We start from the raw sequence: 13,566 nt of genomic DNA on the forward strand, positions 1-13,566 counted from the left end.
ATTCCAGTCTTCTGCAGTCCAAGGGGCATGCACTGCCGATTCCTGATCATCAAACAAGGGTAATAATGAAATTAAAAGTGTGACAGGATTACATTTACATTTATGAAATGCTACAGAATATGGGAATTACTTTTTTGTCTCTTGCTTAATGAAAACTGGCAGGTGTCTAGACACTATAATAAAAGAAAATATGGAAAAACACACACCTTAAGCACTTTCAGGAGGTGGCCAGTAACATTGGCGATCTGTTCGGCATTTACTCTCCATTTACTGCAAGCTGATTTATTGAAGATGCCATCTTTGTGAAAGATTCTGCTGTAATTTTTCAGAGCCAGAATGATTCTTGACTGACAAGTCTGAAATACAAAGGACAGGTGAAAATTAGAACATTGGTCAACATAAAGATGATTTTGTTTAAGCCGGACTTGTGCTATAAAATATCTGATCGATAAATATGAAAGATACTTCTTTATTTGCATCAAAGAAAGTTAAATGAAGTTTTTTTTCATTCTGCAAATTATTATTTACATTTTTAAAAGTTTATTTAAATTTTAAAATCTTCTACACATAAAGGAAAATGTTTTTTTTTAAGAAATGATTTAAATCAGTTACCAAATATTTTATGTTAGGCTATCAATTTGAAACTTTTTTTTTTTTTTTGGTAGGCTAGCATTGTTGTTAGAGTGTGGTTTTCATTTGTTTACCCACATTAGATGAACTGATACTCATATAACAACCTTTAATGTTATTGTCACTCATTTATTATTTTTAAGATCAAAAAGTCGAATATTTAAAATGTAAATGTACATGTGTACACTCTCAGAAATAAAGGTACGCAAGCTGTCACTGGGGTGGTACCTTTTTAAACCTTTTACAAATTTGTACCTAAAAGGTCCATATTAATACCTCAATGGTACATATAAGTACCTAAAAGTACAAAAGTGTTCCTCTTAAAATTTGTAGGTACTAAAATATACTTTTGATGTACCAATATGGACCCTTGAAAGGTACCACCCCAGTGACAGCTCGTGTACCTTTATTTCTGTATGCACTGTAAACTATATAGGCCAGTGTGTGACTGTTTTATTAACAAATATTAATGAACATTGTATATCCTAAACGTACTTTAGTTCGTTAACAAATGAGACCTTCACGTAAAGTGTTACAAATTCTCAACATAATCTCTGTTATTTACCTTTTTGTTGCTTTGAAGGCTCTGAGGGTCACATGTGTCATTCGGTCTTATAGTCACTGGCAGGTCGGTAATGACGCTTGTCATTTTTGGAGACTCAACCTGCAGAGAGCATAACAATCCTTTAATAAAAACCAACATCTTGAGAATGCATCTATAAAATAACAACAACCGAAAATGAACGATTTTATCATCCTTCAAGAACGTACCTTGTTGTATAAATCTCTCGCCATCTCTACGAGGTGGATGGAGAGTCTTTTGCACTCCCTGAAATTCACCTCTGCGTGTGCGCCCGTCGGAGCTCCATTCGCGCTGGACCACGCCGAAAACACAACGCAAAGGATTAATAATGGTGATGGATTCATGCTGACAAATATTCTCCGTGTTGCTGTTACGGTTTATTCTTTCTTCTGCAGTGTTTAAAGGGCAATCTGATTGCAAAGGCTTTCCCACTTGCTTATAACTCTACAGCAGTGGGTGTGGAGAATCGTAGGATTTTCCCGCGACAGGTAGACTCATAATTAATGCATTTAAGTTTCGCTTTCATTAAAAAAATGTTTTGTTCCTCAAACGTCTACAAGATGTTCAACACAATACTTGAACAAATCTTAATGAGATATTTATAGATTCATAGGAGGACTTTATGATGTGTTTGCTCCATATGAATTGAGAATTGCTCCAGAATTGAGTGTGAAATGTACTACACTCATGTTTCTTCACAGGTTCATCACACGTGCGAATTCCTCATGAAATAAATTGGGGAATTCCAAAATTCCCAAACTCTTGGAGTTTCAAAATGTGGGGATAGTTGTGTGAAATGTCACTGTGGTCATCGCATGATCTCTGTGTTTGCTCGCCATCGCGCCCTTCCAGATCAATTTCATGATCCATGTGAATCCATGTAGCCTATAATACAATTGATTAGTCTGTTTTTATTTTTAGGTGATGAATTAGAACCATTCGTTTAACAAATTCGAATATATATTTATGTTAGAAAAAATTAGTTGTCACTGAAAATCACTGTTACAAATTAGATTTTATATAGCCTACAAAGAAAGCACATAGGAAATGCAAGTAGTAGGTTATTGTGTCTACTTTAATGTTTTAAGTTATTTAGTGAAAACTGAATTGCCTATTTGGTTTAAAAGTAATTAACAGATGTAAAATGAAATAACTAAACTTTAAAATGTATAAAATATGAAGTGATCTCATTATATTTGGTTTTAAATTATTTAAAAACTGCTTGTTGGCAAATTAAAGGGCCATAACACCCCCCAATTTCGGTTAAAGTCTACTTTAGAAAAGGCGTGGAGCTCCGCGAGCATCGGGCAGGAGTGGGCGTGGCCAGCAGGGGAGAGGGGGAGCGAACAACTGTTGATGTCAGTTAGCTCACAAAATGAGACCAACAGTGAGGAGACGCATGAATTTATAGTTTACAAAGTTAAAATGCAAAGAAATAAACAGTAATTTAATGTCCTGCTACATTTGTTATTCGTAATTTCATATACAAGCAACCACAATTTATATCATTATAAAGATAATCGTGTTCATAAAAACACTATAAATGAGGACTTCTCCCTCAATCCCCGGGTCTGAATCATAGATCTAAATGCAGACTCAGTGGAGCAGGTCTCCTGACCTGTCTATTTTAACCATTAGTCCTGCTGGTAATCAGAGGATTTAGGCAAACACAGCAGCACGGCGATGTGTCTGAATGTGAATGAACTCCTGACACAAGACAACATCCGCCATTCTCCAATTCTCGTGCTGCTCTCCCGACAAAATGCTTGCATCACACACACAGCTTTGCTGTATGATCGGCCCTGACATGATCGCGGAGAAAAAAACATGCAACAAACCCCGTGTATCATGGAAATAAAAGCATATGAGCCTTCATGAACGGCTAAATACTGTGGCGTGTCTCACAGCTCGGGCTTGACTCTGCCAGGTTTAAGCTGGACATAGCTGGTTTTGGCTGGGCTCCCAGCCTGGCTAGGCTGGTCAAGCTGGTTTTAGCTGGATTTAGCTGGTCATTTTCCAGCCTGACCAGCTAAAACCAGGCTGGAAATGGCTGGAAACCAGCCTGGAAGTGGCCAAAACCCCTCTAAAACCAGCCTGGTTGACCAGCTAAAACCAGCCAACCAGCCTAGGCTGGTTTAAGCTGGATTTTTCAGCAGGGGGATCATGGAAACAAACACATACGAGCCTTCATAAACAGCTACTGCGCGTCTGCGTCTGCCTTGCCCTCGGAAAGCATGTGCTGTCGTGCTCTCATGAATAATTAAGCAGGCGGCTCTTCTCATAGGATAAGAAAACTCCGCTTTGAATAATAACGAGAAACTGACGCGTCATCATTGCACTTGCGGTACTTCGCTACGTCGCTGATTTTGATCCCTCCCCAAAAATCATTTTAAACCCGGTAGCTGAAATTAGCTGACAAAAGCTCAAAATTATCCAGTTTTCCCCACAATTAAAGCTGACAGATGCTAACATTGTCTTAACTGATGCTCAACACGCACAAATCTGTTAATATATAAAAAAAAGTTCTTCAGGGTGTCCTGAACCTTTAATAAAACCTGGTTTGAATTTTAGTGACAAAATAATTCAAATAACATAGCATTTAATAATCATTTAACAATGTTTTTAAGACTATAAAAGATACATTATCACAAAGAGGTGTGAAATTTAGTTTTTTCTTTAAAAAAAAACTGCATTAGGATTTTTTTAGGTGAAAACTATCGCATTCTACCTATTTTTTCATGTTTAAAGACTAAGATTATGGGTGAATCTATCAAGATTGCACAGCATAAAGGAATATAAAATCCACTGAAATATACATTTTCCTCTCTTCTCAAACTTTTATAGTCTTAAATAGCATGTATAACATACACTCACAGGCCACTTTATTAGGGACACCCGTCCAACTGCTCGTTGACGCAAAATTCTAATGAGCCAATGGCAGCAACTCAATGCATTTAGGCATGTGGACATGGTCAAGACGATCTGCTGCAGTTCAAAGCAAGTATAAGAATGGGGAAGAAAGATGATTTAAGTGACTTTAAACGTGGCATGGTTGTTGGTGCCAGACAGGCTGGTCTGAGTATTTCAGAAACTGCTGATCTACTGGGATTTTCACACACAACCATTTCCAGGGTTTACAGAGAATGGTCCAAAAAAGAGAAAATTCCCAGTGAGCGGCAGTTCTGTGGGCGCAAAAGCCTTGATACCAGAGGTAAGAGGATAATGGCCAGACTGGTTCGAGCTTATAGAAAGGCAACTGTAACTCAAATAACCACTCGTTACAACCGAGGTATGCAGAAGAGCATCTCTGAATACACAACACGTCCAACCTTGAGGCAGATGGGCTACAGTAGCTAAAGAGCACATCGGGTGCCACTCCTGTCAGCTAAGAATAGGAAACTGAGGCTACAATTCCCACAGACTCACCAAAATTGGACAAGAGAAGATTGAGAAATGATTGCCTGGTCTGATGAGTCTCGATTTCTGCTGCGACATTCGGATTGTCCGGTTATAATTTGGCATCAACAACATGTACGCATGGATCCATCCTGCCTTCTATCAACAGTTCAGGCTGGTAGTGGTGTAATGGTGGGAATATTTTCTTGGCACACTTTGGGCCCATTAGTACCAATTGAGCATCGTGTCAATGCCACAGTCTACCTGAGTATTGTTGCTGACCATGTCCATTCCCTTATGACCACAGTGTAGCCATCTTCTGATGGCTACTTCAAGCAGGATAACAGACCATGTCATAAAGTTTAAACAATCTCAGACTGGTTTCTTGAACATGACAATAAATTCACTGTACGCAAATGGCCTCCACAGTCACCTGAACTCAATCCGATACCTTTGGGATGTGGTGAAACAAGAGATTCGCATTATGGATGTGCAGCTGACAAATCTGCAGCAACTGCGTGATGATATCATGTCAATATGGACCAAAATCTCAGAGGAATATTTCCAGTACCTTGTTAAATCTACGCCATGAAGGATTAAGGCAGGTCTGAAGGCAAACGGGGGTCCAACCCGGTACTAGTAAGGTGTACTTAATGAGTTTATATCACAATTAGGCTACATTACATTTGGTTTAAATCTAATTAGCTTTCTGAGTAAAAAAAAAAGACATCCAACCCTTAATTTCCTACGGTGCATATTAAGACAAAAACTCATGTGATTGCTGATTGATATTCTAACAATTACTTTTAGTCCACAGCTTCCTATTTACTTTGAAACACAAAAGGATGAGCTGAACCTGTCCATTGTATAAACAGATACACAAACTTTTGATCCACAAAAAAGGCATAGCAAAAGTGATACAGGAAGTTAGATGATGTAATGATGTGTCATGTATAAAACAGAATCAATGCTGAACTACTGCACGGCAACGTGATGGGTATTGTTGTATGAATTTTGACAGGATTACCAATCATTTATGACTTATGAAAATAAAGCATGGATCTGGAGAGTACCAAAAACACAAATGTAATAGCTGACTTGTAAAACAAGGTATTTTTTGGAGCGCACCTCTACTTTGCTTTAATTAGAGTCATCAGTACATCATCAGTACACAATTACAGGAATTTTCTCAGCACAGCACAATCGACATTCACGAGAATTTGGGGAGGTAAACCTCTTGTAGATTCTCTCATTCAGAAATTCATTGAAAACAATTCTTTCATTAAGGGCAATAGAAATTATAGAACTTCCACAGCTATATAAACCAAACCACTTTTCTTAGAATCCTGAATGAGAGAGTTTCCCCAATTCGAGGACTTATCAATGAGGAAGTGAGAGCAAAGCATGCAGATCACACACAGAATTTCTCCCATGAATATGAACCATTTGTGACTGATAAGCTGCTGACTTTATACCGTGGATTTTTTTTTTATCTTGTTTCTTTTGAAGCTACTACAGGCCCATAGCCAGGGGGGTTTGGGTGATTCTAAAGACCCACCCCTCACTGACAAACATCTATAGTTTTTCCCCATACATGAGCTCATTTGTCCTATTTTAATTGCTATGCCATCATAAATAGTGAAAATAACCAATTGAAAAAGGTTTTATGACCAAGTGAAATCCTCTGTTGGCTGTCGCTTCAGTGTGACTTCAGTTAATCAGTTTTGTCCAATGCACACAATTATTTTTCACGAGTTCAACATCCAGCTGTGCAGTAAAACATACAATCTGACGTAAGTGAAGTCATCTTTTGCTACTGTATTGTTTTTAAATAGAGAAAATATTCTACAAGTAACTTTTATTCTAAATCTTGGACCTTATTCTTGAAACAAAAAATTACCAATGAATAGGTTTGACGCAATAAAAGTGACCAATATTAAAATGAATTTCAATAATAATTTGGCTATTGATGTTATCCATGAATTTTCAAATGTACTTTTTTGGTAATATGACCACCCAACAAGCTATTTCAGCTGAAATCGAGCCTAAATGAGGCCTGTAACTGCAAAAAGGTCCACTTTTTGAGAAAAAAGAACCATCCCTTTCACCAGGCCGGCCACAGCCCTGAACTACACTACTCATAGACTGTAAAAAAAAGTAGTAATTCATTAATAAATACCTATAGCATTGGAATTTTTCCATATCAGCCATTTTTTTTATTGATTTATATTTTGTTTGTGTAATTAGACGATAAACTAAAGTAAATTGTATTAAGAAATGCCCTCATGTCTTTGGGTCACACCATTAAGTTACAACATTAGGTTATACTGATTTTTTGTGAAAAAATAAGACGTTTCTAAAGAATTAAATATAGATTATTTACTAAATTAAATGTTTCAAAGACTAAATGACTGACAGATGTTTAAATATTTCATCTGTGACACAGTTAAAGCGCCGGTTGAGGATACCGGAAGCAGATTAGGCTTACCCGGAAGTGCGCGGTTGTTTTTGTTTTGAATGAAGCGAGTAGCATGAGCATATGGATACGAGGATAACTATAGTCTAAAGGTATGATTTATCTTGTACAAATATTAAAAGAAGGACTTGTAATACTCTTTCTGAAATGCTGTCGAAAGCTAAATGAAACCGTACACAAGTGCCAGTCGTCATATGCACAGGAAAATGTCATGCACGCCAGTTCATAGAATAATGTCATGCAGGCCAATTTATATTGTACCATAATTATCTTGTAGTGCACATAGACACTATTACAAACATTGATTATGTAACTTCCAGCTTGTTTACGTGGATTAGTTAACAAGCAGGGAAGTTTGATTGTGTTTCAAAAAGTGAGCTGTCTAACGTTACCTAAATCAGTGTTGTTGTCGTCTAGTCTCTTGTTAGGCTAAACTAAAGATATAAAGATATATGCTTGGCAGCTCAGTGGGTTTAAGAAGCTGCTATGAAGTCTCTATGACAGCTTGAAAATTCTCACGCAAATTGAGAAACCATTTGTCAGTTCTTTCAGTTTCTCTGGATTTATAAGTTATGATTTTGAGTAAAATCTTTATAGTTATTTCATTATTTGGAGGTCAGATAACATTTCCTTCAATTGTTATCATTTAGAACAGTTCAATAAAGAAACTGTCCATTTCACCCCCACAATATGTTTATTTATTTGTTGTGTTAAACACATATGTTTGAGTAAACTATTGATGGCACTTCTTCCAGTCAGGTAAGATTATGTTCATATATATATATATATATATATATATATATATATATATATATATATATATATATATATATATATATATATATATATATAATTTGTGTGTGTATGTATGTATGTATGTGTGTGTGTGTGTGTGTGTGTGTGTGTGTGTGTGTGTATATATATATATATATATATATATATATATATATATATATATATATATATATATATATATATATAAACTCATAAATCCATAGAAACTGAACCTTTTTGTGCATGTAATGATAATAAAAATAATTCCTTTTATATAGCGCTTTTCTGGACACTCAAAGCCAAAGCCACACATTTTTTGGGGGGGGATCTCCTCATCCACCACCAGTGTGCAGCATCCACCTGGATAACACAACCAGCTGAGTGGTGGAGAGGAAACAGAGGGATGAAGCTAATTACAATATGGGGATGGTTAGGAGGCCAGTGGTCAAATTTGGTCAGGATTAAACCCCTACTCCAGGGGTGGCCAACCCTGTTCCTGGAGAGCCAGCTTCCTGCAGATTTCAGTTGCAACCCTTATCAAACACACCTGCCAGTAATTATTACGTGGTGTTCAGGTAGTAACTAATTGGTTCTGGTGTTTTTGATATGGGTAGCAACCGAAATCTGCAGGAAAGTGGCTGTCCAGGAACACAGGAACATGGTTGGCCACCCCTGCCCTACTCTTTTTCAAAGGACATCCTGGGATTTTTTAATGACCACAGAGAATCAGGTTTAACATTTCACTGCGGCACTCACTGAGCAGTATAGAGTACCTAGCAATATACTGCGCATTAGGACCCACACAGGCCGCAGGGTTGAGCTCCCCCTGCTGTTTTCACTAACACCACTTTCAGCAGTAACCTATCTTTCCCATGTGGTCTCCCATCCAGGTACTGACCCAGCGCAGCCTTGCTTAGCTTCAGTGGACGACCATGTGAGAGCTGCAGTGAGCTAGTTGCCGGCAGATGTAGTTTTAATTAACTGCTGTGATGTTTCATGCTAATAACATTTCTAGAAACATTCAGTTTTCAATAATTACTTTACTGATAAAACAAACAGCAGAAGTATTAGTAAAATGTATATTAATAAAAAATTATCTTGTAAATTAATTATAAAACAAGCAAGAACAATATAATTATGTAAAGATATATGTGTATATTATGTATCTTAATCCAAAAGTATAGAAGAATAAAAAAATACTAAGCTTATGTCCATATTTTAAGAAGGAACTGGAAACAGAGCAGTGAAACGGGCCATGAAACCAATCATTTATGAGGAAAAATAAGGACAGTAAAATGATCAGTAAATAAATACTTTTGGTTGATGTGTTGGGAATACTCATGTGAAAGCATACAAACAGGAAAATATATATATAAGGGACCTAAATTACTTAATTTCACAATTTTTTTTTGTACCCCATCAGCACCGTCCTCATGATGAACTTCGAGGGTCTGGACCCGGGTTTGGGCGATTATGCGCCTGGCCTGCATGGTGGCCTGGAGCCCGGTCTGGACTCTTCCCTGGACCCGCGGCTCGACCCGGCGCTACTGCAGGGTGTGGAGATCGACCCCGATGGGCTGGCTGTGTCAGAGTCTGTGCACATAGTGGAAGGCATGTACTCGGAGTTGCACAGCGTGGCAGCTGAAGTCGGGATCCCTGTGACAGCCACACACTTCGATCTGCAGGAGGAGTTGCTCTGGATGGGGAACCACCGGGTGAAGAGACACATTCATTACTGTTTTTACACTGCTGCATGATTGTTTAGAATGCTACGATTATTTTGGGGTGTTTGGAAGTGTGTTATGCTCATCAAAGCAATTATTTGATCAAAAATACATTATGTAACGTAAAATCTATTTTATAATTTAAGTGTACTGTTTCTTTTTTCAAACTTTAAAAAAATATTTATTTATTTTTGTGATGGCAAAGCAGAATTTTAGGCCTTCAGATGATGCTGAAGTAATTATCATTTTTTTATGAATTAATCATTATAAGTGCTCAGTTTTAAAGAGATGGTTTACACAAAAAGGTAAATTTGTTGGTAATTTGAAGTGAAGTGAGCTTTTACTAGCTCTCAGATTTTGAAATGTTTTAAAATAAGCCTCTCCTGCTCACCAAGGCTGCATTTATTTAATTAAAAATACAGTACAAATTGTGAAATGTTATTGCACTATAAAATAACTGTTTAAAAGTAGTTTATCAATTAATTTAATAATTTATTCCAGTGATTTTAAAGAGGAATTTTCAGCTTCATTACTCCATTCTTCAGTCACATGATCCTTACAAAGTCACTCTAATATTAATTATTATTATTATCATTATTAATATTACTATTATTATTACATTAATAATAATTGAATGATAATACTAATATATATATATATATATATATATATATAATTTTTTTTATCATTTGCTTTATTGGGTTCATCTTAGGTCAGACAAAAAATAACACTTTAAATAGAATAAGAAATAATATTCATACATATATGCATAAAATGCCATAAAAATCAGGCACTGATACATTTCACCAAACATGTAATTATCAGGAAAACATAATTATACACTAAATAAGTATAGAAATAATAAGGTTAAATATCACATATATACATAAACACATACATGCATAAGATAACATTAGCCCCTATTTTTGTTTAACAGAGAGAAGATTTTTTCAACACATTTCTAATCATATTAGTTTTAATAACTCGTTTCTAATAACTGATTTCTTTTATCTTTGTCATAATGACAGTAAATAATATTTGACTAGATATTTTTCAAGACACTTTCATACAGCTTAAAGTGACATTTAAAGGCTTAACTAGGTTAATTAGGTTAACTATGCAGGTTTGGGTAATTAGGCAAGTTTTGTATAACGATGGTTTGTTCTGTAGACTATCGAAAAAAATTAAGCTTAAAGGGGCTAATAATATTGACCTTAGAATGTTTTTTTTTTAATTAAAACTGTAAATTTTATTCTAGCCAAATAAAAAGACTTTCTCCAGAAGAAGAAATATTATCAGACATACTGTGAAAAATTCCTTGCTCTGTTAAACATCATTTGGAAAATATTTTCAAAAGAAATAAAGTTTAAAGAGGGGGTAATAATTCTGGCTTCAACTTCATGCAGAGGAAAAAATTAAGATTTAATGATTTAAGCTTTTTTTTCTTCTTCAGTAGGAAAATAAAAAATCTTTTTTGAAAGAGTAATATATATATATACAGAAAAAAGTGTGACTGCTGATGATACATAAAGGTCTTATGAAGTGAAATGATTAATCCCTTAAAGAATTTAAACATTGTTTCCTGCATCTTGAATGGCCTAATTGAGAGTAGGTTAACACTAAATTTTTTAATTTTTGGACGAACCGTCACTTTATTAATGGTGCTTGTTATATTTAATTCTAATAGTAGTTTTTTAGCTTTGCAATTTTATAAAATATCTATTCAGTCACTTTTGATCAGTTTAATCTGTCTTAGCTAAAAGTTTGTTTTATATTAAACTATTACACTCACTCTAAACATTTGAATATAAACAAATCAAGATTTTTTTTCCAAAAAAAAGTTTAATAAACACAAAATTCACACATTATATTGATTCTGTAAGGACACTGAGGACTGGCAATTCAGCTTTCCATAACAGGAATAAACTACATCCTAAAATATATTCGGTCACACTTTACAATAAGGTTCATTAGTTAATGTTACTTAATGCATTTACTAACATGAGCGATACATTTACTACAGTATTTGTTCATGTTATTTACGTTAGTTATGAAAATTCAGTTGTTCATTGTGAGTTCATGTTAACTCACGGTGCATTAACTAATGTTAACAAGCATGAGTTTGGATGTTAATAATGCATTAGTAAATGTTCAATTATGATTAATAAATGCTGTACATGTGTTGTTCATGATTAGTTCATGTTAGTAAATGCATTTACTAATGGACCTTATTGTAAAGTGTTACCATATATTAAAATAAAAAAATAGCTCTTTTAAATGATATTATTTCAAAAACAATTTTTTTTCATCATACTTTCCATGAAATAAAAGCACCCAGGTGAGACTTCTTTCTAAAACATTATTAAACAAAATCTTTATTAATCATGCAGTGTGTATCATCTGTACACTCTCAGAGCTATAAAATCAAGCAATCTCCCTCAGTAGTGTTTTCTCCAAAAATTCTGCATGAATGAATAAATGCTTCTATTGAAGTTGGAAGATTTAAGGCTAAAGTTTATTCTCGCTCCAAAAATCCAGCTGTGGTTTTGAAAGTGGTCTGCCGCATCATCTCTGATGTACTTCCACATTGAGGTGATGTCACTTTATTCGTGAGTAGGAGCTGCATTACTGACTTTGGGTGTGTTTGCTTTTGTTCTTTCCTGTTTCGTAACAGGGACACGCGAGTTCCTTCTTTGGGCCGACAATGGGCCGCTACTCGTCTTTCCAGGTGCACATGACTGACGACATTCGCCATATCCAGAGTATGGACACGGGGGTGCTGTTCCTGACCAAAAACAACCTCAGATGCCTCACACGAGGAGGTTTTATCATGTTTGATTATCCGTGAGTTGCACACCTATAGTAAATGCATACAATTTACATTTAAAAAACTGGAAAATTAGGTAACCGCGTCTTTTAAATTACGATGAACTACTTTTAATTCATTAACAAATGCATTTGTAATATATGAGCCTATTGAAGTATTAATATAAGAATTGCACCGCTGTAATACAGAGACAAAAACAATTCTAGGTGATGATGAGGAAGTCAAATGAACCAAACTCATCACAAACAGCATTTCCACATGCTGAAAAACATACTAATATGTACTACTAAACATGTCTTGTTAACACTCAAGGCACTAAAGCAGAGATGCCCAAACTAGGACCCGCCGGCCAATGTTGGCCCATGGTAATATTTATTTTGTCCCACCATCCTATCAGAGAAGAGAGGGAGAATGATAGTTGAATATTCATTTCAAATTTAATGTAATCTTTTATTTGTTTGTTTTATTGGTTAGCTACCAAAAAGGTAGCTGAAATTAAATGTTGTAATTTAGTTTATAATGTGTATAATGTCACCTGATAGATAAAGGACAATGCAGAGACTTTGAGCAAATCATAGTAAAGGCAGATTCTGCTTGTCTAGTAGTGTTTTCAGCATTGAACTCCCCTGTGTTTTAAATGTGATTGTTTATGTTTTTATTGCAATAAGTTATCATTAAAAAAGTAATACTGCCTTAGTTAATACGATTCAAAGTGCTGTCTTTCTAATTATTTTTAAATATTATTAAATAAATTGCCCCTTGTAACTTTAAAGTAAAGTAGTTTGGTATATTAATCAATCATCTTTATATTTAATATTTATATATGAATATTTATCATATCAATCATCATAGTTTGGTATATTATATTTATCGGCCCAAGGCTCTCAATGATATTTGGTTTATGGCCCTTTCTATGAAAAAGTTTGGGCACCCCTGCACTAAAGTAATGCAATGAAAATTATGTTAACATTATTAAGCTGTAATGTGTATAACTAAGGAGGTAACGTAAAATTAATTATAGTTATTTCAACAAAAATGTCATAGTAATTTTTAAGTGTCAGGCAGAGAGTTTTAGGAAATTGTTATTGTTCTTTTTTAGTATAGAACTTTTTATTGTAATTTTATTGTAACACTTTTATAAGTCTTTTCAATTAAA

At 35.1% G+C, this 13,566-nt stretch overlaps 1 protein-coding gene across 2 annotated transcripts in view; it reads left to right on the forward strand.

Annotated features, from left to right (window-relative positions):
- Window positions 1-7,084: 7,084 nt before the first annotated feature.
- Window positions 7,085-13,566, forward strand: part of pan2 (poly(A) specific ribonuclease subunit PAN2) — a 28,239-nt gene continuing 21,757 nt past the window's right edge. For both annotated transcript variants that reach the window (XM_005162345.5, XM_001919965.8), the window contains exons 1-3: window positions 7,085-7,177; window positions 9,283-9,574; window positions 12,258-12,427. In XM_005162345.5, the coding sequence (XP_005162402.1) occupies window positions 9,293-9,574; window positions 12,258-12,427 (452 nt within the window). In that variant the 5' untranslated portion in view covers window positions 7,085-7,177; window positions 9,283-9,292. The remainder of the gene's footprint in view (window positions 7,178-9,282; window positions 9,575-12,257; window positions 12,428-13,566) is intronic.

Source organism: Danio rerio, chromosome 23 (assembly GCF_049306965.1).
Source record: "Danio rerio strain Tuebingen ecotype United States chromosome 23, GRCz12tu, whole genome shotgun sequence".
Classification (NCBI taxonomy): domain Eukaryota; kingdom Metazoa; phylum Chordata; class Actinopteri; order Cypriniformes; family Danionidae; genus Danio; species Danio rerio.